At 38.0% G+C, this 25,250-nt stretch overlaps 1 protein-coding gene across 1 annotated transcript in view; it reads left to right on the top strand.

The window, feature by feature from the left end:
* Positions 1-25,250, top strand: part of LOC132867620 (zinc finger protein 804B) — a 281,423-nt gene that overhangs the window by 218,787 nt on the left and 37,386 nt on the right. The window contains exon 2 of the mRNA XM_060900600.1: positions 8,789-8,932. Within this exon, the coding sequence (XP_060756583.1) occupies positions 8,789-8,932 (144 nt within the window). The remainder of the gene's footprint in view (positions 1-8,788; positions 8,933-25,250) is intronic.

The following is a 25,250-nucleotide window of genomic DNA, read 5'->3' as shown; positions in this document are numbered from 1 at the left end:
GTGATCCAGCAGTCTCAAAAGTAGCCGGTCACCGGCGGCAAATCGCCGGCTATGGCTTGTTATGCCGCTGGCTATTGTCAGTCGAGTCACAAAATTTAATATTAAATATTTCTGACAGCAAAAAAAGTTGTGAACATAAATTACATCCACTATGTCATGTATGTCCGTTGCCGCGTCAACTGTGTTTACATCCTCGACACGAGTGCAGCCATTACTGCTGCCTGTGTTGCCAGATTGCGCGTTTTCCCGCCCAATTTGGGCGATTTTAAGTGCATTTTGGCGGGTTTTGAACATATTTTGGGCTGTAAAACGTCAGCAGTATCTGGCAACATATTTTTTTACTTAATACAAGAAATTAATGGATGCCAACGTTTTTGCCAAAATGGTATTTTATTTTCCATTGTTTAGGCAGCTTCAGCATCATACTGTGAGATTCTGTTCAAATTGTTTTTTTCTTCTATGAAGCCTGAGCCATTTATTTTATTAGTTTATAATTATTGTTTAATTTAGTCTTCAGGAGAGACTGCCTGCACACAGTACTAGTATTAATAGTGTTTTTTTTCTTACATGAAAGCTGAGGCATTTATATTATATTTTAAGGTAACTTCATGTTGTGCTGTGAGGTTCTATGCACTTTAACTTTTGAACCAACAGGTGCATTTGGATAAGTAAAGCCTATTTTTCTGCATTTTTGTAGTCCTGGTAATCTTTTATATTGGTAAAGTTGTTTATAGGACCATTTCTCAGTGTCTATTTTTTTAATCAATAGTTTTTCAGTAATAACTTAATATTTAACATATCACTCAATTTTAAACAACCCCCATGGCCTGCCCCCATAGTCTCCAAAATTTCTGTGGGAAACACTGGTGTGCGTAACAACGCTAATCAAGCTTAAGCTAGACTACCCGCCTCAAATACCCGTCCCGGGTAAATGTTATCCCAATTTTAGATGGCCTGTTCCAAACCATCCCGCCCCATGAAAAATTCATACTTGCATATCTCTCTCTCTCTCTATCTATCTATCTATCTATCTATCTATATCCCTGCACGCTTTGCGTGCATTATGTCTGCCACTGGCAGACATTTTACCATTTTGCACCCTGCTGTAAATTATTTGTACCCTGCTATTCTCCCAAACTTTGAAGCCCCTGGTGATCTTCATTGAAAAGAACAGTGCTTTTCTTTCAAAAATAAGGAAAGTTCAAAGTGACCCCAAACTTCTGAACGGTAGTGTAGCCTGTATTATTTTGCAACAACTGGTGTATTCACCAACAGTGGACTGTAACCTATCCTTCATTCAGTACTCAGGCAAACTGTGGCTCAAGGTCTGTTGATTCATTCTTCGTTTCAAAAGAAATGAACAGTGTCACATCAGCTCATCTCTTTCTTGCTCTTCATCAGTGTTAACAATGCATGTGCACACTGAGGTATCACACTAATTAATTAATGCCACGACAGGTATGCTGTACTACTAACCATCAACATGTATTAAAATATATTTTGGGTAAGATCACTAAAAAAAATACATTTATGGTCCAAGTAGTTGCATATTACATCGAATCAAATCTTTCATTAACATCTTGACTAATCAGCATATATTCAGTTCATCAAAACTACACCAAATACAAGGTTACAAGCTGCAATATTTGATATACAGCTAACTGTTTAAATGTTTTCTACTCTGTCCTTTCACCATTTAGTTTAATTATGAATCAGTCATAACGAAGGCTCTACATTGATGGAGCATTGCAACATTATTAAATAACCCTGGCAGTGTCTGTTGGTCATCTATTTCCAAGAAACCATGGGGAGATGCTAAGAGCTAACATCTGTTGTTTTGAGCCATGAGGATGTGTTAAAGTGACAAACAGACCTCCATATTCTCCCTCTCTCATGCATCTGCAAGGCTAAATTTGGATTTGTGATCAAGTGGAGGAGAGAAGTGGATAGCAGGAGGAAGCAGCTGACATGCTGCGTGAAAGAGGATAAGTGATGAAGCCCTTAGGTTTGCTGTGTGTGTGTGTATATATATATACACACATGACATCTCTCAGGTTAATGGTTTGGGGGCACAAATGGAGATTTATTGGCTCTTTCACATAAAATCTGCCCACATAGACCAACACTTGTTGTCAGAATAATAACACAACAGTTGATGTCCCATCTTACAGCAACGTACTTACTAAAATTACTTTAAACATACCTACAATTTCAACCGTTTGTCTGACAATATGCACAAAATTCTGTTAGGTCGCATGGTTATGAATTTTGCTGGACTATAAGTTACATGACCAGGAATTTTATGAATACAGTACACCAGTTGTCAAGTCATCTTTTCCACATTTAGTTACATAGTTAACCCTCAAGCGACTGAGTGGGGTCATTTATGACCCTGGGCATATAATTTTGTGTGCAGTTTTTATACATTTGATCCGAAAAATATTTCCTACCATGCATTTGTCAGTTACCTTGTCCTACAACTGTTCATAGGTTTGTGTAGGGATCAGCCGAATAGTGTGGCAAGAGTAATGAAAAATTGTGCGGGTTCATTTATGACCCCGGAAAGAAGCATAGGATTTCTTGAAGTAATTCCTTATCAAATTTTGCTTTTACCAACTACTTATCTGCATGTTGTACTTTTGTTGCAGTGAGCCATGGCAAGTAGACCAAGAATAGATTTACAGCTGCAGAAGCATTGAGACAGATACTTGAGGACCAAAGTGATGATGAAAATAGCTCAACTGATGAAGATGATTAATTTTAGTATTAGCATATCTGCTAGAAATAGCATGTTAGCTAGTATTAGCAAGTCACTAGTTTTGATGTTACAAAGATCCCATCAACACTGCAATGGATGTTTTTGCTCATACTTTTCTTTTCATGATACATTTTCAGTCAGTGTTGTTGAATTAAGTAAATATTCCAGTAAGACATAATAAAGACTGTATAGATTATGTTATATTCATTTTATGCTGTGTCTCTTTTACCTTCTTCCATCCATTATCTGTAGCCACTTATCCTGTCCTACAGGGTCGCAGGTAAGCTGGAGCCTATCCCAGCTGACTATGGGCAAGAGGCGGGGTACACCCTGGACAAGTCACTAGGTCATCACAGGGCTGACACATAGAGACAAACAACCATTCACACCTACAGTCAATTTAGAGCCACCAATTAGCAGTGGCGTGCACAGATAGACACGAGGTGGTGCTCAAGCACCTGCCCCTCTGTCCAAAATGTGCCCTTTTGAATTTTTTTTTTTTACAGTTTACTGAGGCCAATGTCGACATGATCTTTTAGAAAAGCCGCGGCATTAAAAGCGCGTGTGAAAATAATGTCCCGATGTGTGCCCCCTCTGCACACACACCGGACCTCTGTCTCTCTTGCTCTGTCACGTGAACAAGCGTGCAGTGCATTCAATGTGAGGTTGCAGCAGCATAGCGTCCTGGAAGCCACAGCCTTGTCGTAGCGCAGACAACACATCAGGCAGTCAGTCAGCTCTTCCCCTGCCCCACCAGCCAGGTAACACATGAATTGAGTGAAAATGTATTGTTTGCCCTCTAAGCCCAAGCTGTAATTATTTTGTCGTGAAGTAGCCTGTCGCATACAGAAACAACTGCACATGGCAGCCTTTGCCAGCTTATTTGCTCCCTTTCCATATGGAGAAACAAACTGAACAACATTTTAAATGTAGCTTAAACCATTGAGGCAACCCCACTCTCCATCAATTCCGACCTGTTTTTATAACATGATTAAGAATATCACGTTATGCTAGTATGCACGCCGTTATGCAAATAAAGGAGAGCTCCGTTGAGCCCATTGAGTGTGTATATTTCGTTACAAATTTTAAGATGATCTCACGGAAATCTGTGAATAAACACAGTCTTGAGACTCAAGTCAGTGACGGGAAGATCAGACTTTCAGACTTTATCAGACTTTTTAAAGATGGAACTACAGAAAAATACCCAAAACTTTGATATGATTATGAACACAAGAGGAGGGTTAAATCTCAGACTTTTATAATAAGGTGTTCCACATGCGCAAAAAAGTGCCCTTTTTCCCCCCCCAGAGCACTTGCCCCCCAAAATGTCTGTGCACGCCACTGCCAATTAACCTAACCTGCATGCCTTTGGACTGTGGGAGAAACCAGAGCACCCCGAGGAAACCCACATGGACAGCATGCAAACTCCACACAGAAAGGCCCTCGTCGGCCGCTGGGCTTGAACCCGGGACCTTCTTACTGTGAGGCGACAGTGCTAACCACTACACCACCCTCTTTACCTTCTTTCTGCATTAAAATTTGTTGTAAACCATACCTATCTACATTTATATATTTTTATAGAATCTGTCTTGAACACAGGAAGTCATATATGTATATAAAACCAAAAGAAAATAACTAGGTATACAGATTCATGTACTGAATATAGCAGGGTCATAAATGACCCCACCAGGTCATATTAGTCGCTAAAATAGCTTGGCCGCTTGAAGGTTAAAGCAAAAAAAAGGCCATTTCAATTAATAGCCTATACAGGCTACAAACTAAATTTCCAGCTTCAGTGCTCTTTAAGTTACATGTCTAACACTTAAATATAATAAATAAATAAATAAATAAATGTGCAAGAAAGAAAAGTACACTAATGTAAATTTTACACTATTTAAAGGAAAGTTTGGGATTTTAAAAAAATAATTTTCTTTATTTTTTAAACCTAGGCCCTATTTTCCCATCTCTTTGGGTCCATAGATTTACCAGGGACAAAAACGATTGAAATCGATCCAGTATTGAAATAAAATGTTATAAACGGCAACCGCAAAACGGCTAAACAATGTAATCCTCTGGGGCAAACATCTGCGTCAAAGTAAACCACTTGTTTTTGCCACTAAAAGGCTTATAATGCTATAATAATTGTCTAACAACATGGAAAGGATCCCTACAGAGATACTGTTTACTTCAATAACTATCAAGAAACTGTAGAAAATGGGTTTCTACAGTAACTGTTTTACCTTTCTCTTTGAGAAGTAGTAAACACTCTAGAGTGCTAACCAATCAGCAGCTCACTCCTTCATGGAATGGAAATGGGTATCTGATCATCAGAAGATTCTACAGAAGCACCCACTTAGATGTTTTAGTGGGACGGTTTAGCTGTGTACACCTCAACTTATGTTCTGTAGCCACAGCCCTCACTGTTGCGAGGCCAGCCCAATTGCCACTGATCATTATTGGTTCCGACCCAGCAACAGGTCTGTGGCCACAAAAGATAGGTTGGTAAATACTTGCACACAAAGAGATGGGAAAATAGGACTCAGGTTAAAAAAAAAAAAATCCCGGAGCATTTCTTCTAGGAGCTACTGATTCTGAAAATTCATTCATCTGGACAAATTAGCAGCTCAGATGAAATACTTGATTCTGGAACTGAGCGTGCGCAACAAGGATGCTCATGTCCAGAAAGACAGTCCACCTGATAGCTCAATGACCAGCCTTATGCTATGGATGCTATGTCTACAGCAGCAGCTTGGACATTTTTCCAACATGTTCAGCTCCAGCCTGTCCAAAACATGGCTGGTTTGGTGTCTATCAGCTGACATGCATCACTCAAAACTAGTCAGTTATCATGGCCAAAATCGCAGCTGGCAAAAAGTTCTAAGAGAGAGAGAGAGAGAGAGAGAGAGAGAGAGAGAAGCAAGTACTCATACTGTATATGTGGAGTGATGATGAGGCTTAACCCTTTGATGCAAAACATATGCACACCCCTACTAATGCACAACATGGGTCAAAAATTACCCGCATTCATTTTCCAGGTTATTTCATGCTGACTGAGTTTTTCTTTGCTCTATCTTTTGAAATCAATTTATTTTATGATTGAATATTCCAAGTATTCTTTAAATATCTTGTTTTTAATTACCACAAATCATTAATTTAATTTTTTCTTTCCTACTTTTTGAACAAAAATACTTTTTATATTACTGCACATGGGTCATCCAAGTGTGATTTAAAATTAAACGTCTTAATACTCATCTCATCTCATTATCTGTAGCCGCTTTATCCTATTCTACAGGGTCGCAGGCAAGCTGGAGCCTATCCCAGCTGACTACGGGCAAAAGGCGGGGTACACCCTGGACAAGTCGCCAGGTCATCACAGGGCTGACACATAGACACAGACAACCATTCACACCTACGGTCAATTTAGAGTCACCAGTTAACCTAACCTGCATGTCTTTGGACTGTGGGGGAAACCGGAGCACCCGGAGGAAACCCACGCAGAACATGCAAACTCTGCACAGAAAGGCCCTCGCCGGCTACGGGGCTTGAACCCGGACCTTCTTGCTGTGAGGTGACAGCGCTAACCACTACACCACCGTGCCGCCCTGTCTTAATACTATAATAATAATTTGTTTCAAGTAATTACTTTAGCAGTGAATGGGGCCAGTTGTTTATTTATTAACTATGTAGTTAGCTAAGCCAACTACAATAAAATTAGCTAACTAAAGTAGAATATGTCAACAGCTAAGTAGCTAATAGGAATTACTTGTAAGTTTCTGACAAGTAATCTACTCACTCTCAAGGTAACCTAAACATAATCAATTTTTTTCTAAGGTAATGTTAGAACAATTGAAAAACATTACTTACATGTATTAGATGGGCAAAGGGCGCTGTGCTGAGCTGTGAAATGTCTGACACAAGCACAATTCACAGTTCCCACCAAACGCTGTAGTAAATGCATGCGGGTCGTTTCTGACCCATATGTGTAAACTTGATGTAGCTGTGCTTGTTCATAACTTAAGAAAGGAAAAATAAAAATTATGATTTGTGCTAAACAAAAACAAGATATTTACTGCATATTTGGAAAAGTAAATGACAAAATGAATTTATTTCAAAAGTATATCATAGAAACACTCAGCCATACATGAAATACCGGTAACCTGGAAAATGAATGCAGGTCGTTTTTGACCCATGTTGTGCATTAGAAGGGTAGTGATACAAAAAGGGTTTTTATTCAAAAAGTAAGAAAGGAAAAAATAAAATAAGGATGTATGATGATCAAAAACAAGTTAATTGAGGAATACCTTGAATACTGAATGATGGAATTAATTTATTGCAAAGATATAGAAGATAAAAACTCAGCCGGGTCACTTTTGATCCATGTTTTGCATCAAAGGGTTAAGGTTGCACTTGAGTCTTATCCAGAATCTCCTTTCTCAGTGTGATTTGTCGCGCCAGAGTGCATGATGCACATTGTATTGTTGGACCGCTGCATGAGGGTATAATCATCAAACAAAGTGAAACTCGATCACAAAAACGCATTATCAAATGAGAAATTGCTGACCACAAAGTAAAACTCTTTCAACAGCCATGATAAGCACAGTCCTGGCACATTCATATGCTATTTATTGATGCTGTGATGCTGTTTATGTGTGGATGGGATCCAAAATGCAGAGAAAATACTATATTTTAGTTTTTAAATACATGCATCAATTGGGGGCAAGGATCAGCATTTTAACGTGTGTGTGTGTGTGTGTGTGTGTGCGTGCGTGCATAGTATATGCATGAACTCCCATAGCTGCTTAATTCTAAATTCTTCTCCTTGTGTATATGTTCAAAACTGAATCAGGCATAATTGCAAAGACTTCATTAACCTTAAAGAAAACCAATTAACCTCACTTGTTCTGAGGTTTTCCTTAATACATGTGTATATCAAGCCTATTTATGTGTGGTGAAAATAGTTGTTTTTTGGCTTTCCTCAACCGTCAGTCCTCAATTCCTCAATCTGACCTTGTTGTCATAGGAACTGTATTGAAGTTCTTTGTCCTGAAAATGGTGCTCTGTATGTTTGAGCTCAAAGTGCTAAGTTGATAATAACAGATTATGACCTGCTGTCCTCAAGAACCTCTTACTGACAATGAAATATTATAAGGAGGACTAAATGACAACTTTTAATTCCAATAATTAATGGTCATACTATTCAGTAACTTAAGTGACTAATTATAAGTCTGCACTGAAGGATCCTAGAAACACACACATGCAGTGAAGCCTGCTTGTGATATTACTGTAGATGGGAACTAAAATCTATTATTCTATCCATATTCACTGGATATGAGCAATTGTGCGCTCTGATTGGCGACTCTACCACTAGGATATCAGCTCATATACCATGAGTAGAGAAAAACAAAATGGCAGAGCATGTTGCTAAACCAACCGAGGATGAAATAAAAACTCTACTCAAAAACAAAACTCCCCAAAATAATAAAAAAAACAACAAAATATGGAATAAAAGCATTTGATGGTAAGAACGTATCTTTTTTATTTTTTCAAGAATAATTATTGCATTTTTCACAAATTGATCCTGTTGTTTTGCCAACTTGTTTACATTCTAAGCAGAAATAATTTTGTTGGATGTTTTGTATACATTTTTTCTCGATCGAATTGCCAAAATAATAAACAAACAAACAAATAAATAAATAAATAAATTCTGTTTCTCAAAATCCAGTGAATGTGGACAGAATAAAACAGTTATTCCACTCAATCTTGTCGTACATGGCTTATAGCCAACTCAGTGCTATGCTCCTCACCAGCTGTCAGCTCATATACGGTATGACTCGATTTCATGGAGTAACTGTTAAATATCTAACAGTAGCTCAACTATTAGAATTTAGTAAGACATTGTGTTACAAGGTCTCATTGAAAGCATAATAAGAATATTACTCACTTACTTTAAGGCAGATAGGAGGTTTCATTCAAATTTTCAATTATTTTCAATCTCTCTCTCTCTCTCTCTCTCTCTCTCTCTCTCAGCAGGACTATGCTGAAAAGGAGAAAGCCATAACTAAAGCTTTGGAGGACCTGAAGGCCAACTTCTATTGTGAGCTTTGTGACAAACAGTACCACAAGCATCAAGAGTTTGACAACCACATCAATTCATATGACCATGCACACAAACAAGTAAGTCCAACATGACTGAGGAATTTAAAGGAAAACCACCCTGAAACATATTTAATACACTACTTACATGTATATGGCCAAAACTAACTGGATACCTGACCAAAACACCCATATGTAGGCTTTCCCAAAACTTGTGCCACAAACTTGGAAGCACCCAACTGTCTAGAACTGTCTAGTATGCTGAATTAAGATTTCCCTTCATTGGAACCAAAGGGCCCAAACCTTTTTCAACATGACCATGGGTCTGTGCACAAAGCAAGGTCCAGGAAGATGTGGTTTTCCAAGATTGATATGAAAGAGCTCAAGTCGCCCAAGCCCTGACCTTAACTTCAGTGAATGTCTTTGGGATGAATTGGAACCCCAACTGTCTGCCAGGTGTTCGCACTTAACATCAGTGGCCAATTTCACTAATGATCTCATGGCTCAATGAGCACAAATTCCCAAAGCCACATTCCAAAGACAAGTGGAAAGCCATCCCAGAAGTGTTGAGGCTGGTATAACAGCAAAGGGGGACCAAATCTGTTTTCATGCCCATAGTTTTAGACTGAACACATATAGGTATAAAAGTCAAGTGTTCACACACTTTTGGCTATATAGCATATGTTTATAGTGAAATATTTTTAATGTGTTTCATGATTTTGGTGCTTATTTTTGTGCTGTGTTTCTGTTATACCTTTGAGACGTTATGTGCTACTCTGACATCACAGCAAGACATTGTGAGTGTGTTCTCTTTTTTATATAAAACAAGAAAATCGATACAGCTCTACAGCAGGTGTAAGAAAGGGACTAAGTAAGGATTTATTTGCAGGAGGTTTATTTTGCAAAACCTAAATTCAAGAACGAGTCCATATCAATAGCAAAAATCATGCAATACAAGACAAATCCAAATCATAATGTTAAAAAAAAAAAAAAAAGGATTCAGGGACTAGATCAGTAGAACAAATGGCTGCCTAACCCTAAACAGGATATACTGTAATATTAGCTAGTAACTTGTAACTTTGCATATGTGAAATGCTAGTTCCACATAAGGAAGAAAGTCTGATAATGATATCTCAAAATGGATATATTAATAAACTAACAAGTAAATTCATAATGCAGTTGTGCAAAGTTACGTCAGAGACTCAGTTTGACTAGTTTGCGTTTTACAAGATGTTATGTGTGTGATGGTGGTGACTGTGGTATTAGCATGAAAGTTAAAGCTATAGAAACTGATCTGTTTGAGCAGAGTGTATTGATGAGGAGGTGAGAAAGCTGAACGTACTTAATAACTAAAGCTTTGCTGCATCGCTCTCTTTAGGTAGCGCTGAATTCCCACTGTAATGAAGGAAACTGTTAGCTAAAGTTCAAACCAAAATAATTAACTCAGAATGTAATCATAAAATAAATCTTTGGAACCAATGAAGACCATGCAGTACCAGTCAAAAGTTTGTACACCCCTACTCATTCATAGGTTTTTCTGTACTTTGACTATGCCATGAAATAACATATGGAATTATGTGGTAAACAAAACAAAAAAAATATATGTTTCATATTTTAGATTCTTCCATGTAGCCTGCATTTACCTTGATGGTGTTTTGCACACCATTGGCATTATATTAACCAGATTCATGAAGTAGTCACCTGGAATGTTTTTCATTTAACAGGTGTGCCTCGTCGAAAGTTAATTTGTGTAATTCCTTGACTTCTTAATGTGTTTGAGATCAAACAATAAATAGTAAATAATAACAATACAGTAAATAGCCTTGGGCAGCATGGTGGTGTAGTGGTTAGCACTGCTGCCTCAGAGCAAGAAGGTTCTGGGTTCAAGCCCAGTGGCTGACAGGGGCCTTTCTGTGTGGAGTTTGCATGTTCTCCCCGTGTCTGTGTGGGTTTCCCCCACAGTCCAAAGACATGCAGGTTAGGCTAATTGGTGGCTCTAAATTGACTGCAAGTGTGAGTATGAATGGTTGTTTGTCTCTATGTGTCAGCCCTGCAATGATCTGGTGACTTGTCCAGGGTGTACCCCACCTTTCGCCCATAGTCAGCTGGGATAGGCTCCAGCTTGCCCACGACCCTGCACAGGATAAGCGGTTATGAATAATGGATGGATAAATAGCTCTATTCCACAACTGTAGTAATCCATATTATGTCAAGAACCACTCAACTAAGTAAAGAGAAACAACTTCCATCATTACTTTCCATCCATCCATTATCCATAAACGCTTATCCTGTACAGGGTTGCAGACAAGCTGGAGCCTATCTCAGCTGACTATGGGTGAGAGGTGGGGTACATCCTGGACAAGTCGCCAGATCATCGCAAGGCTAACACATAAAGACAAACAATCATTCACACCTATAGTCACTGACTACGTTTACATGCACGTCCAAATCGAGCTGCTGTTGGTAATCGAGCAAAGGGTCCCAGCAGGGGTGCCAGAGAAATCCAATCCTACATGCACAAGTGAAATCGGGCTATTGTGCAAGGTGCATTGTGCACCCGAGCCACACGTGGCGCTACACGCCCCATCGTGTTGGTACACTTCCGGTTGTCGTCATGAAGAAGAGCTTAATAGTGTTGCCAGATACTGCTGACGTTTTCCAGCCCAAAACATGTTCAAATCCGCTAAAATGCACTTAAAACCCCCAATCTGGCAACACTAGCAGTTCCGTGCTCAAGCTGTTAGGCTTGCTCTAACAGACTATGGCTACAAACTGTCCAGCGCAGACCACTGTTTTGTAAGACAACTTATTTTGCACAATAATATTTTTCTAAAGTCCATTTTTTGCTTACAAAAAAAAAATATATATTTTTGCTTACAATTTAACTTATGTCTTAATAAACACAAAAAGTTCAATTGTTTTGTTTTTATTGACATTCTTCAGATGTTGGACATATATACACACACACAAATACAATGACTTGTTTATGTACACAATTCACAGCTATGCAACAGCTGTACAGATGTATTTGGTGATACAGTAAGTGAGCTAAATTTTAACAGTGCAAACAATGCCACAAAAAGAAAAGATTCATGCCGTTGTCATGATTCGTTGTCATGCCGACCGAGGCTGTTGTGTTTCCCGCTTGTGGTCTCGTCACTCGTCACTTCCGGAAGTAGCTCGACAACTAGCTCGATAGGGTATACATGCACAAAGTAGCTCGGCAGAAATCGCATAAACTAGGTCGTGTAGCTCGAGTCCGAGAAATCAAGTTCGGTTCAATTTCAGCCGAATTAAGGTGTATACATGGCATTTTGAACTTCGATTTCAGTCGAGCAACGGCAGAAATTCGATTCTCTCTATGTGCATGTAAACGTAGTGACTGTAGAGCCACCATTAATCTAACTGCATGTCTTTGGACTGTGGGGGAAACCAAAGCACCTGGAGGAAACCCACACAGACATGGGGAGAACATGCAAACTCCACACAGAAAGGCCCCCTTCGGCCACTGGGCTCAAACCCAGAACCTTCCTGCTGTTAGGCGACAGTGCTAACCACAACACCACCATGCCGCCCTCATCATTACTTTAAGATATGGAATGTCTTTTAATTAATAAAAAAATAAAGAAAACCATTGAATTAGAAGGTGTCCAAACTTTTGACTGGTACAGTACATTAAAATATATATTATTCATATGCAAGACATTCAAGGTGGATTTTTCCTTTAAAGTAAAAAAAAAAAAAGAGAACCCTAGGTAATAGGTTATGGCTTATTAATTTCTGAAGAACCAAACCCACTTCTAACAGAATCTAAGATGTCTGTAAATAATTTTCTTTGTGAATAAAATCTAGGAGTATAACAGTTTTAATGGAAGGTGTGAAAATGTGGACTTTCTACTCAGCAGGAGTATTTTTCCCTGGATATATTTAGACAAACTATGCAAATTTGCTCACTTATCTGAAGTTGTGTTCTATATCACAGGATCAGTGTTGGTTTCCAGCAGTGCCAACATGAATATTACTGGAGTTTGCTGTCATTAACTTCAAACTGTAAATTAGCATTGTTCTATTTGTAAGAGTTTAACATTCAAAGTTCATGTGATTGCTTGATTGATTGAGTAGTCCATGTAGCACTTCTGAGTGATAGTATTTATCCTGATTAGAGGTTGTTGTTTTTTTTTTTTTGTGGTTGTTTCGAGTCAGTGGGTGTAAGACAGAAGACGTGTGAATTATAAAAAGAAAGGTGAGCAAGAGCTACAACTTCAAATATGTACTGTATTCAATGTAGAGTGTGTATTAAATTCCGTAAAAATCCCAATGTGTATGAAATGTGCTCCTATGAGCAAGAGCATTAACATTAGAAATATGAATTAACACACACTGCTGTGTCACATTTCTTATTTCTCGCCTTTACTTGTTTTGGTCTCTGTTTTCTGGCAAATAATTGCTTTCAAAATTATTAGCACTCCAAATTAATATTTGGTGAAGCTTCCTCTGAAGAGAATAATTGTCTCATAAGCCTCTTTTGTCATGTATAACAAGGTTGCAGGATGATTTCAGACTACTACGCCAAGCTATGCCAAGCCAAGCTTCTCAGTTTTATGTTTGGATGCTACAGGCTCAATGTGTTTCAAATCCGTAGGCTGAGATGGCCGTTGCAACATGCTGCAGACATTTCTGTGTGAGTTCACTGTATTGGAGTTATCATCATATTGAACTGTCTATTTATAACCGAGTTGTAACTTCCTGTCAGAGGCAACCACATTTTAAATTGAAATATTCTGGTACTTTAGAATATTAATGATACGATCTCATCTCATCTCATCTCATTATCTCTAGCCGCTTTATCCTGTTCTACAGGGTCGCAGGCAAGCTGGAGCCTATCCCAGCTGACTACGGGCGAAAGGCGGGGTACACCCTGGAGAAGTCGCCAGGTCATCACAGGGCTGACACATAGACACAGACAACCATTCACACTCACATTCACACCTACGCTCAATTTAGAGTCACCAGTTAACCTAACTGCATGTCTTTGGACTGTGGGGGAAACCGGAGCACCCGGAGGAAACCCACAGGGACACAGGGAGAACATGCAAACTCCACACAGAAAGGCCCTCACCGGCCACGGGGCTCGAACCCGGACCTGCTTGCTGTGAGGCGACAGTGCTAACCACTACACCACCATGCCGCCCCATGATACGATCTATCTTTACAAAAGCCTTGAGATCACTAGCTGAACAAAACAGCATCAACAAAATTGCTGTTCCCAATTTTTGCTAAACATGCTCATAGTGTGTGTCCAAATCCTTTGATTTTGATCATGTTTGACAGGGGAAGGGTGATGCTGTCATTTTGTATACAGTTGTACACACTTGGCAATCAAATGATACTTAAAAATGGAAGGATAAGGGTTTCTGTTATCTTGTCTTGTCAATGGTATTTTGGGTAACCCTGAAGGTTCCTATGTCAAACCCAATAACACAGCATTCCCCACTGTTGTTAATAGGATAGGGAAGTAGAATCCATCTGTCCATCCATTATCCATAACCACATATCCTGTGCAGGGTCGTGGGCAAGCTGGAGCTTATCCCAGCTGACTATGGGCAAGAGGCGGGGTACACCCTGGACAAGTCACCAGATTATAGCAGGGCTGACTCATAGAGACAAATGACCATTCACACTCACACCTACGGTCAATTTAGAGCCACCAATTAGCCTAACCTGCATGTCTTTGGACTGTGGGGGAAACCGGAGCACCCGGAGGAAACCCACGCAGACACGAGGAAAACATGCAAACTCCACACAGAAAGGCCCCTGTCAGCCACTGGGCTTGAACCCAGAACCTTCTTGCTGTGAGGCGACAGTGCTAACCATTACACCACCGTGCCGCTGGAAGTAGAATCTATTTAGGAAATGAAGGACTCTTGATAACCCCCTTTTTGTGTACCATGCTTCTTAAACTTACTGCTGAATTAAGATTGCGAAGCAACACAACAGAATTCACATGCACTGTGTGCTATCGTTATGGAAGTGGAACTGATTGAAGCAGATACAAGGCAAACTGGAAATCAAAAGGAAGTGTGAATAAAACCTATAGACCAGGGGCTGTCATCTGGTGGACTGCAGTCCAACAAGGTATCTCAGTTGAATGAACTGAGTACTTCTATCTGAAGTTTGGGGTTTTAGTAGTCTATACATGAAACAGCTCAGCTTCTATAGTAGAATGGTGTGGTTTATCAAATCTCATGCATTTGCATAAATTATTTAGAAGAAGAGAGCTCATTGGACCAGAGACTAGCTACAGGGCTAGAGACATTAATTCAGAAAAGGCAGACTTTTCACACACTTTCATTGAGTTTTTCATGGAGCTGAAAACATGGCTTATTTTATTAAAAAGATTTTGTCAACAAAAAAAACATTCAAAAAGGAATGAGGAGAATGTGCACTTGTCAAAAATGGTCACATGAAGTTCCACTATGTAACAAAACACTTCAAATTGTCTTGTTTATAGTGATGTACTACCTGTTAAAGTACTAATAGGAAGGGTTGCTGTCATTCAGTTATGTTAGTTGTTTATCCTGACCTTTGTAAACTGGACCTTTACCAGTTTTAGTTACCGCTACTCTTGACAATTCAAAATTACTTGGATAAATGAAGGCCAAATTGTTCAAAGTGAATGGTATATTTAACTAATATTGGCTGGTGTTGAGTAGTATATCAAATATATTCCATTCAGCTAACATGATATTGAACGAGTCGAAGATGAGTTCTATATCATGCTAGGTGAATGGAATATATCTGATGTACGATGAAAAAAAGCCAGCCAATATTATTATTATTATTATTATTATTATTATTATTATACATACACACTCTCTTTTCCAGTTTTTTTATGTCCGTTGATATGCTTTTCTCTTGTGAATATACGTGAAGAATATCTAATGAAGTTTTGGTAGCCTTTTGGGTGTTTAGTATGTTTTTCTCTTTCCCAGCAAACAAAGAAATGCTTCTGTGCATGCACAGCAAAAAACTCTCATTGAATATTCGCATCAGCTCTAATGTGTGAGGTCATGTTCTCTTGACAACCATGCAATATTGTAAACCATATGCAATGCTCATTCTCCATTGGGTAGAGTGACGTAATACACGTAGGATAAGCGATATGCGAACAATATTGCATGCTATCAAACCAAATGAATGAAACCCACCAGAAGGGGATAGAATACATGTTTTTATTCCATCGAAAAAGTCTCCTGTATGTACAATAATTAACATTTTATTATAGCTAGTGGGAGCATTCCATTAAAGAGCAATGTGAAAATTCACTGGTGTTAACTGGTCCACAGTGAGCCCTGTGGGAGTTCTGTATCTTGTTGGAGTAGGTTAAAAAAAAAAATCTACTCCAAAAACTGTGTGTGTGTATTGCTCGTGTGCATGCTTGACAGAGCCGAAAGGTTCTGTCCATCACTTCTATAAAGTGTTGTACCAAAAAAAAAGACACCAGGCAAAAACACTTTTCTTAGTTTCAATGGTACACAGTAATATGCACTTACTGGCCACTTTAATAGGAACACCTAATACACCTGCTCATTCTTGCAGTTATCTAGTCAGCCAGTCACACTGTAAAAAATGTCCGTAGAATTAACAGTGAATTTATGTAAAATCATGACATAAAAACTGTAAATACAAAAACAATGAAGCAGTGTATAATTTACATCAATATACTGTAAAACTCCTAACCAAATACCACTGTTAATTTAACAGTAAGAATATGTTGAATTGATCATGTTTTTTGTAGAATTTACAAATTGTTGTAGTTTAAACACAGACAAACTGTAATACTAAAACAGAATGTGATAGTTAAAATGACATCATTGCCCTGTTAAAAAATAAAAAAATGTCAGTAGAGGCTCTCCGGTGCATTTCGTAAAACTCTAAATCAAATAAAATATCTGTCTAGTAGATCATTGCTTGTAATCATCATTTTGGAGCCACAAAAACCAATAATCGAGAACACTCGCAATTCATTCCTAGATGCTTTTTTATTGTACAATGAATATCTGTAAAATTAAGTTGTGTATTGATTATTGTACATTGAATACCTGTAAAATTTACATTTAGTTATCATTAATTGTACATGGAATCCCAGTGAAATGTACAAGTTATTCTGTAATGTTGTTTACATTTCACTGTATTTTTAACAGGATTATTCTGGCAACCACAGCTGCCAATATTTTTCCGTAAAAGCAACAGATTTTTTTTACAGTGTGTGGCAGCAGGGCATTATAAAAAAATACATAAAAAAAAGTTACATACAGTTACAGGTCCAGAGCATCAGTTAATCTTCACATTAACTCTTCGGATTTCACACACAGCCAGAAGAGAATGGCCAGACTGACAGATCTGACAGCTCAAGCTGACAAAGGTTACAGTACATTAAATAACTACTCTTTACAACCATGGTGAGCAGAAAAGCATAAAAAATGGGCATTTTCAGATCCAACTGAATTTGAGGTTGGGTTCCACTCCTATCAGCCAACCACAGAGATTCGAGGCTGTAACAATCATGTGATGGTCAAAGTCATTGAGATTATTTAAAAAAAAAAAACTCTGTGTACTGATGTTTGATGTTTAACAAATGCCCAGCCGTCCCAAGCCTGGATAGACTGGGGAGGGTTGCATCAGGAAGGGCATCCGGTGTAAAGCCTGTGCCAAATCAAATATGCGGAACAGATCCGCTGTGGAGACCCCTAACAGGAGCAGCTGAAAGAAGATGATATACTGATGTTTGATGGGAGCGTTATCTGAGGCTCTTGACCTGTATTTCCATGATTTTGCATGTTCCGCTGCTGTCTGATTGGATAATAGCATGCATGAGCAGGTGCCCAGGTTTTCTTATTAAAGTAGGCAGGTCAGTGTATTTATGTAAAAATAGTGCAGTTTTACATTTATAATCAAAGTCAAAGTCCTTCCTGTGCCACAAGACACATCAGGCGGCACCGATCTCCATTTCAGTAGCCCTCAACCTCTCACCTATTAGATAGCTAGGGTTACAGTGGGGGGCTATTCCTCTGGTAACTACAAGAGTTTGACTCCCTACTCACGTCTGTAATGCGGCATGCCTCGCCAGACAGCAGTGGATAACATTTTGATAATGGTCTTTGGTATAACCCGAGTGCAAGTAGAACTCATGATCTCCCAGTCGAGAGGCAGACACACTAACCACGAGGCCAACAATAGGCTTAATAAATAGCTGAGGGTCTTTATCATTGGAGCCTTCAGCAGAGTCAAACAGGAGCTACTGAAACAGGGAAGAAAATGAGGCTCTGTCTTTTCAACACAGCATAAACCATTTTGAGGCTCTTTACTTGTCCCTGTTTCAGGAAACAGAAGTTAAGAGAAATGTGTGATAATGTGGTTAATAATATTTTATAATGATGTGTAGCATCTGTAGTTTGAAGTCCTCTATTGTTAGAACATTCTTATTTATAAGAACAGGTCCAAATTTAAAAATATGACTTGATGAACCTGCTTTCAATATCAGAAAACATCTGGTTTGTGTGAGTAGAACAAAATAATAATGGGTTTAGTTAGAGGCACATTGCATCCCTTTACATACTCAGTCTATACTACTACTACTCCTACTACTACTACTATTTATTTTAATTCTGTCCACATTCACTGGATATGAGCAATTGCACACTCTGATTGGCTACTCTACTACTAGGATATCAGCTCATATACCATGAGTAGAGAAAAACAAAATGGTGGCGCGTGTTGCTGAACCAACCGAGGACAAAATAAAAATGCTACTTGAAAACAAAACCACAAAAAAGCAACAAAATATGGAATAAAAGTATTTGACGGTAAATACATCTTTTTTTATGTTTCAAGAATCAAAAAGCTGGTTTGTTTACATTCTAAGCGGAAATGATTTTGGTGGACGTTTTGTATAAAGTTTTTATTTATTGAATTTGCAAAAATTAAAAATGTTCTGTTTCTCAAAATCAAGTGAATGTGGATAGGATTAAACAGTTATTCTACTCAATCTCATCATACATGGCTTATAGCCAACTCGGTGTTACATACCTTGTCAGCTGTCACCTCATGTATGACTTGATTTCATGGAATAACTGTTGAATGGACATCATTGTAATATACACTTACTAACTATAGCTCAGTGATGGCCAATCATTCTATTATATCAGTAGCTCAACAACAAAATTATTAGGGTTGAGTAATGCATTATAGCACAAGCTCTCATCGATGGCATGATAAAAATAATGTAGGACAAACTATAATTCACATACACTTTAAGGTAGCAGCTGAATTTATGATTTCTATCTTTTTTAAGTTTGTAATGCTCACCCGGGTTCATGCCATATTTCCTGCAAATACCAAATATCAGCCATCAAATTGGATCAAATGGAAATCAAATCTAGACAGTCACTGATAGGCTGCATGACTGTACAGTGTGAGCTAGAAAGAAATCAGCCCCAGCCTCATTTTTTCCAAACCATTCTGTGTATTTTTTATTCCAAATATCTGTAGTGCTGTTGCACTTGGTTTCAGAGAAATCCAAAATAATCCATCTTAAGACATTTTATTAACAGCAAATAAACTGGAAGGCAAAAAAAAAAAAAAAATACAACCTGATATGAATTTATTTTTATCTCTGAAAGTGGTTACATATATGCATGTATGATTGCATAATTTGTCCTTCCACCACGAAAACTTCATGAACTTACAGAAAGACATAATCTCTGCCCATATATATATATATATATATATATATATATATATATATATATATATATATATATAATAGAGCGACAGCTACAATTATCAACACCTTAACGATCTTTTGGCCGTTGCAAAAAGTAGAAAAGACTTTCAATATATAAATTGTGCATGAATAATTACTCAAACTTCCACTGGAAAAAAATTTGTTGATTCCCGATTACTTTGCATATCAGATCACGTGACACTGTTCCGCAAGTATTGACACCTTTGTCCACAGTTATTGACACTGTTCCACAATTATCGACATCCAGAGAATTATTTATAAAAAGATAATAATCGGTATGTGGTATTAAGTTAACAAAACATAGTTTTGTTTTACATGGACATATTTAGTAGAAAATATATTTAATAAATATATATCAATGTCAGTGCTTACGTAAATGAGGAAGTAATTCTAATGTTTGTAAACAAATTAACTGATAATGTTTAACCTCTGTCAGAAAATCTTTTTATTCCACTTTCTACCCGCTTTCTAAGTATTTTCGTAGATCACATTTTGTTAGTCATTCGTTGTTTGTATTAATTTCTAGTTTTGTAGTTTACCAATAAATGTCAACAGGCAATTGACATTGTAACCACATGCGAATTGAGGTCAAAGGTCGCATCTCATTCCTTGAACCAAAATATAAAATGTCTACTTATATTGTAATATGTTATAGATATTTACAACAAACTGCAAAAAATATTTTTTGAATGGAATAGAAAAATCTGAATATTTTAAGCATGTAATTTTTAAGTTTCATGTAAATTAATTCTGAAAAACCCATTTGGGAGAATTAATAAAGGTGTATTGTATTGTATATGCTAGGAATTTAATTCTGGTCTAATTCTATTTATTGCAATAGGATTCCAAATGCTCTAATATATAGATTTAGGCACTGCCTAAAAGCGGAGCTCCCATCTGTTTCTGGGTTGTAGAATTTTCTTATATCATAGCCAGTCTCTTTTGTTTTATTTCTTTACTGGCTAGCACTGGCCACTAGGTGGTGTGTATGACTAGTAATTACTAACACTGGCCACTAGGCGGTGTGTATGACTAGTAATTACTAACACTGGCCACTAGGCGGTGTGTATGACTGGTAATTACTAACACTGGCCACTAGGCGGTGTGTATGACTGGTAATTACTAACACTGGCCACTAGGCGGTGTGTATGACTGGTAATTACTAACACTGACCACTAGGCGGTGTGTATGAGTGGTGGTACACGTACACGGACAAACCACAAAAAAATCGACTCGATGGGTTTACCATCAGGTATGGTGCTCCGCGGGAGCTCTGCTATAAGCGTTCCATTCTGTTATGAATCAGAAAAAAAATTATAAATCATAGCACTTTTATTTTTTTTAAAGTACTTCATCTACTTCAACAATGTTACACAAAGATCGATCCATAACAGTTGTAAATGTCCCTTAATTCCACAGGGTGTCGATAATGGTGGACACCAGTGAAAGTGATCACTATTAGCGACACCTTGCGTGACTTCTCAAACGCACATTTAGATACAAAATGTTGACTGTCAAATGAAAGAGTAAGAAACAAAGTAGGGTTCAACAAGGATAACATGAAATATCGGTGAATTTGATCAGTAAAAACATGTCCATGATCTTTCCACCATACTTACCTGCAATGATAACATCTGGGCTTTCTTCAAATTTCTGATCGTGCTAATAAAATTCCATCTCAGGTAACGAGCTGTGTCATCAGACGACAAGATCAAAGGGGGAGGGGGTCTTCTGGTTGATTAATTCACCAATAATAACTGCTGTAACTGAAACTCACCTTTGTAAAATTGTTTTTTTTAATTGGTAAATCTGAAGGCAGCACGGTGGTGTAGTGGTTAGCGCTGTCGCCTCACAGCAAGAAGGTCCGGGTTCAAGCCCCGTGGCCGGCGAGGGCCTTTCTGTGTGGAGTTTGCATGTTCCTCCCCGTGTCCGCGTGGGTTTCCTCCGGGTGCTCCGGTTTCCCCCACAGTCCAAAGACATGCAGGTTAGGTTAACTGGTGACTCTAAATTGACCGTGAGTGTGAATGGTTGTCTGTGTCTATGTGTCAGCCCTGTGATGACCTGGCGACTTGTCCAGGGTGTACCCCGCCTTTTGCCCGTAGTCAGCTGGGATAGGCTCCAGCTTGCCTGCGACCCTGTAGAACAGGATAAAGCAGCTAGAGATAATGAGATGAGATGGTAAATCTGAAAAGGTGTCAATAATTATGGACTGTTCATAATTGTAGCCGCTAATAAAAAAAATTTAAAAAAATAAATTACATGGTATACTTTCCTACACTTTTTGACGACTATAAGCTTTGAAGTTTGAAATATATTTCAACACAGCCGGCTAGACGCTCAGCCTCACTACCAAAAGGACAAACCAAAAACAAAAAGTCAAAGACAGGCAAAGAATGAGCTGATTAGCAGACAGATTTAAATATGTTAGGCAGAACTCAATTAACAATCAGACTGGGTTAATACCGGAAAATCATGTACACAAACAAAAGGCTCAGTAACATCACTAATGAAATGCTCGGAGAATGAATCTGCAAAGATTTAATTAATGTATGGGTTATTTATAGGGAGTGTGCTAATTGAGAACAGGTGGTTGTGATTAGAAGTCTGGGGAACTGTAGAATAAGGTAGAGGATCATGTAAGGGGTCATGTGTCTTGGTCTATAATTCATTGTTAGGTTGAGGATACGAGGAAATTGAGTTTCTTGTCTGGTACAGATGTGGCATTCAGGTCTCGATGTTTCCATGGGATTTAAAAGAACATGTCTCAATAAATAGAAAATATATCAGGGAGTTTTATCATAAAATGATAGAAAATGTGTTTATTTTTATCATCTAAGATACTGTTTATTATGTACACTATATATGTGAGTTGACACAGATTTGTTGCAAACACAAACACCTCCTCTCACTCTCTCTCTTCGTCTATCGCACCTCATCTATCTTCTAGCCTAAAGCTTGCAGATCCTCAATCTGCAGAACAGGAGATAGCACGGAGGTTAACAAACATCTCTGGGTGACAGAGCACATACAGCAGAGGGCCTCAATCCTAAATTATTCAGCCTGTCAACATCACTGAACACAATTGATGCTTCTCTGGCGCTAGCTGTCTTCCTGGATCAAAGCCTTGGAGAAAAGCTGCTCAGTGCACCTTGCGACAATCTCTAAATCTCCTCAACACACACACACACACACACACACACACACATCTCTCTCTCTCTCGCTCGCTCTCTCTCCCTCTCTCTCTCTCCTGCTTCAGATATTCTCATATTATTATCCTCTCAGGCCCTAACGCACAAATTCATTAAAGCACAAACAGGCCTCCCACAAGCAGGCAAAAGAGGTGAAACACTTAACCTGACAGGCTGTCATTTTCCAAAGTATGTGAGTCTGTAGTCCTTTAATGTGAGGCAGAGATGGAAATGGGAAGTGTTTCACATGGATGTACCTATCTTTGCAGCAGCACATTGGGTTTCGGATAATCCTCATGTTGGCGTTTTGCTTCTGGAAAGAAGAAAAGTGACACTGGCAGCTTTAGTGTACAATCAGCATTAAGTAGAAGGAAGGATGAGGAATCGGGGTTGGGAATGGAATGAAATGGATTTTTAACTACCTATTTTGCTAAAAGCTTTTGAGAATCACATTTAGTGATCTTGGTAATCTTGGGTGTCAATCCCAAAATGGAGGCCCCTGTTGTGAAATATAAATCAGAAGCCATCACATATGTGGATATGTCCCTGTTATGCTGTAATCACTCATACTGTCCTTAATCTGTCTGATTCAGTGTGCATACTTAGTCAAAGATACTTTTAATTCTGAAAGCAATGATTTGATATATGATGATGGCACTGCCAAATTCATTAAACTATTTTAAGTATCAGAGATATGGGCAAATCACCTTGCAACCTTTTGACACACTGTATAACACAATATGATGCCACTTTGATCCATAAGGCAATGATTTGATATTTGAAAATAGGTAGGTACAATATGATATGATTAAATTAGTAGCCTCCGATCATGATATGTGACTGACTTTGTTCAGAGTCTGGGGCAGTTTTACCCTTAATTCACAAATGATAATGGCAAAAAGATGAACTATTTTAAGTATCAGAGATATGGGCAAAGCACCTTGCAACCTATTGACACACTAGTTTAAAAATCTAAATTATTTTTGACACACCAGTTTTCTGCCCCTTTTCGATTCAGTTGTTTATAATGAATTATAATTGATATTAGTATAAATACGGAGGTGATTATAGGGAATTGTGCGTGCTGATTGGTTGAGACATTCGGACTATTTTTTGATAATCACCTCAAGTGACTCAACAAAATGGCTGCCAAGCGCTTTGTCACTTTAAGTGAGGAAGAATTAGAAATTTTGATAGAAAATGCCATTCCTAAGAACACTAAATATGCTATAAAATTTGGTCTAAAATTATTCAAAAGGAAATACTTAAAAACATTTTAAAATACTACAAACAGCAGTAAGCCATTATAAATGAAGCAAAATCAATATTTGGTGTGAGACGACACTTTGCTTTCAAAAAAACAGTAGTCTCAGGTACAGTGAGTGCAGTTTTATAAGGAAATGAGCTGTAAGTTTTATTGAGCATCTTACAGAACCAGCCACAGTTCTTCTGGACACTTTGACTGTCGCACTTGCTTCTTAATTTTGCAACAAAACCCAGTAGCCTTCATTATGTTTTCTTTTTTAATCTGAAAAGTGCTCTCTTGTTTAACATACTGCTCAGATACAAACTTTTTTTTTCCTGTAACATGTAATTTTGTGCTGGAAAACTAATGTTTAGAACTCTAAAATATTTTTGTACTGACTCGATAATGTAGAAGTCATAAAATAGAAATCTGTAACAAAGTTTGTATGAAAAAAATGGGGTGTCTAAGGGCATATTCACACCTACGTTGTTTGGTCCAGACCAAACGACCAAACGAACCAAGGGCGTATTCACACCTACGTTGTTTAGTCTGGACCAAACGAACCAGCACAGTACTCTCTCTCTCTCTCTCTCTCTCTCTCTCTCTCTCTATATATATATATATATATATATATATATATATATATATATATATATATATTTATTTATATATTTCTCTTTTGAAGTTAGTCATTTGGACCTTTCTAAAGCTGTCTTAAATGGTTCAAAATAATTATAGAAAGGCTCAAGCATTAAGAACATAACAATCAAAGATTAATGCACATATGTTCTTGTTTTGCTTGTTTAATTTGCCTCATCATGCTGCTATTTTAATGTTCTCCTGCTTGGTTCTTTTTTCTTCTTCTTTTTTTTTCTTTCCAAGAGCATTGAACAGTGGTGTGTTTTGATCTCTCTCTGTCTTTCTCTCTGTGTGTGAGAAAGGCAACACTATCTTTTCTGCCAAAATTAAAAATATGAAACTTTGGCTTGTGTTTTATCCTGCTGTGAGACATATATTACTGTATTTTACGGGTGTGTTGCAATTTCTGAAGCTGCTGCCCTAGGCTTAAATCTAAAATTGGTAGGAATCATTGACTGTATGCCTAATATACATGATCTTTACTCAGCAATGGTGGATGTGTTGTATATTTTAAGAAGC

This window comes from Neoarius graeffei, chromosome 19, assembly GCF_027579695.1.
Source record: "Neoarius graeffei isolate fNeoGra1 chromosome 19, fNeoGra1.pri, whole genome shotgun sequence".
NCBI lineage: Eukaryota > Metazoa > Chordata > Actinopteri > Siluriformes > Ariidae > Neoarius > Neoarius graeffei.
Note: the sequence above shows the minus strand (reverse complement) of the source record. Positions and strands in the feature narration are given on the sequence as shown.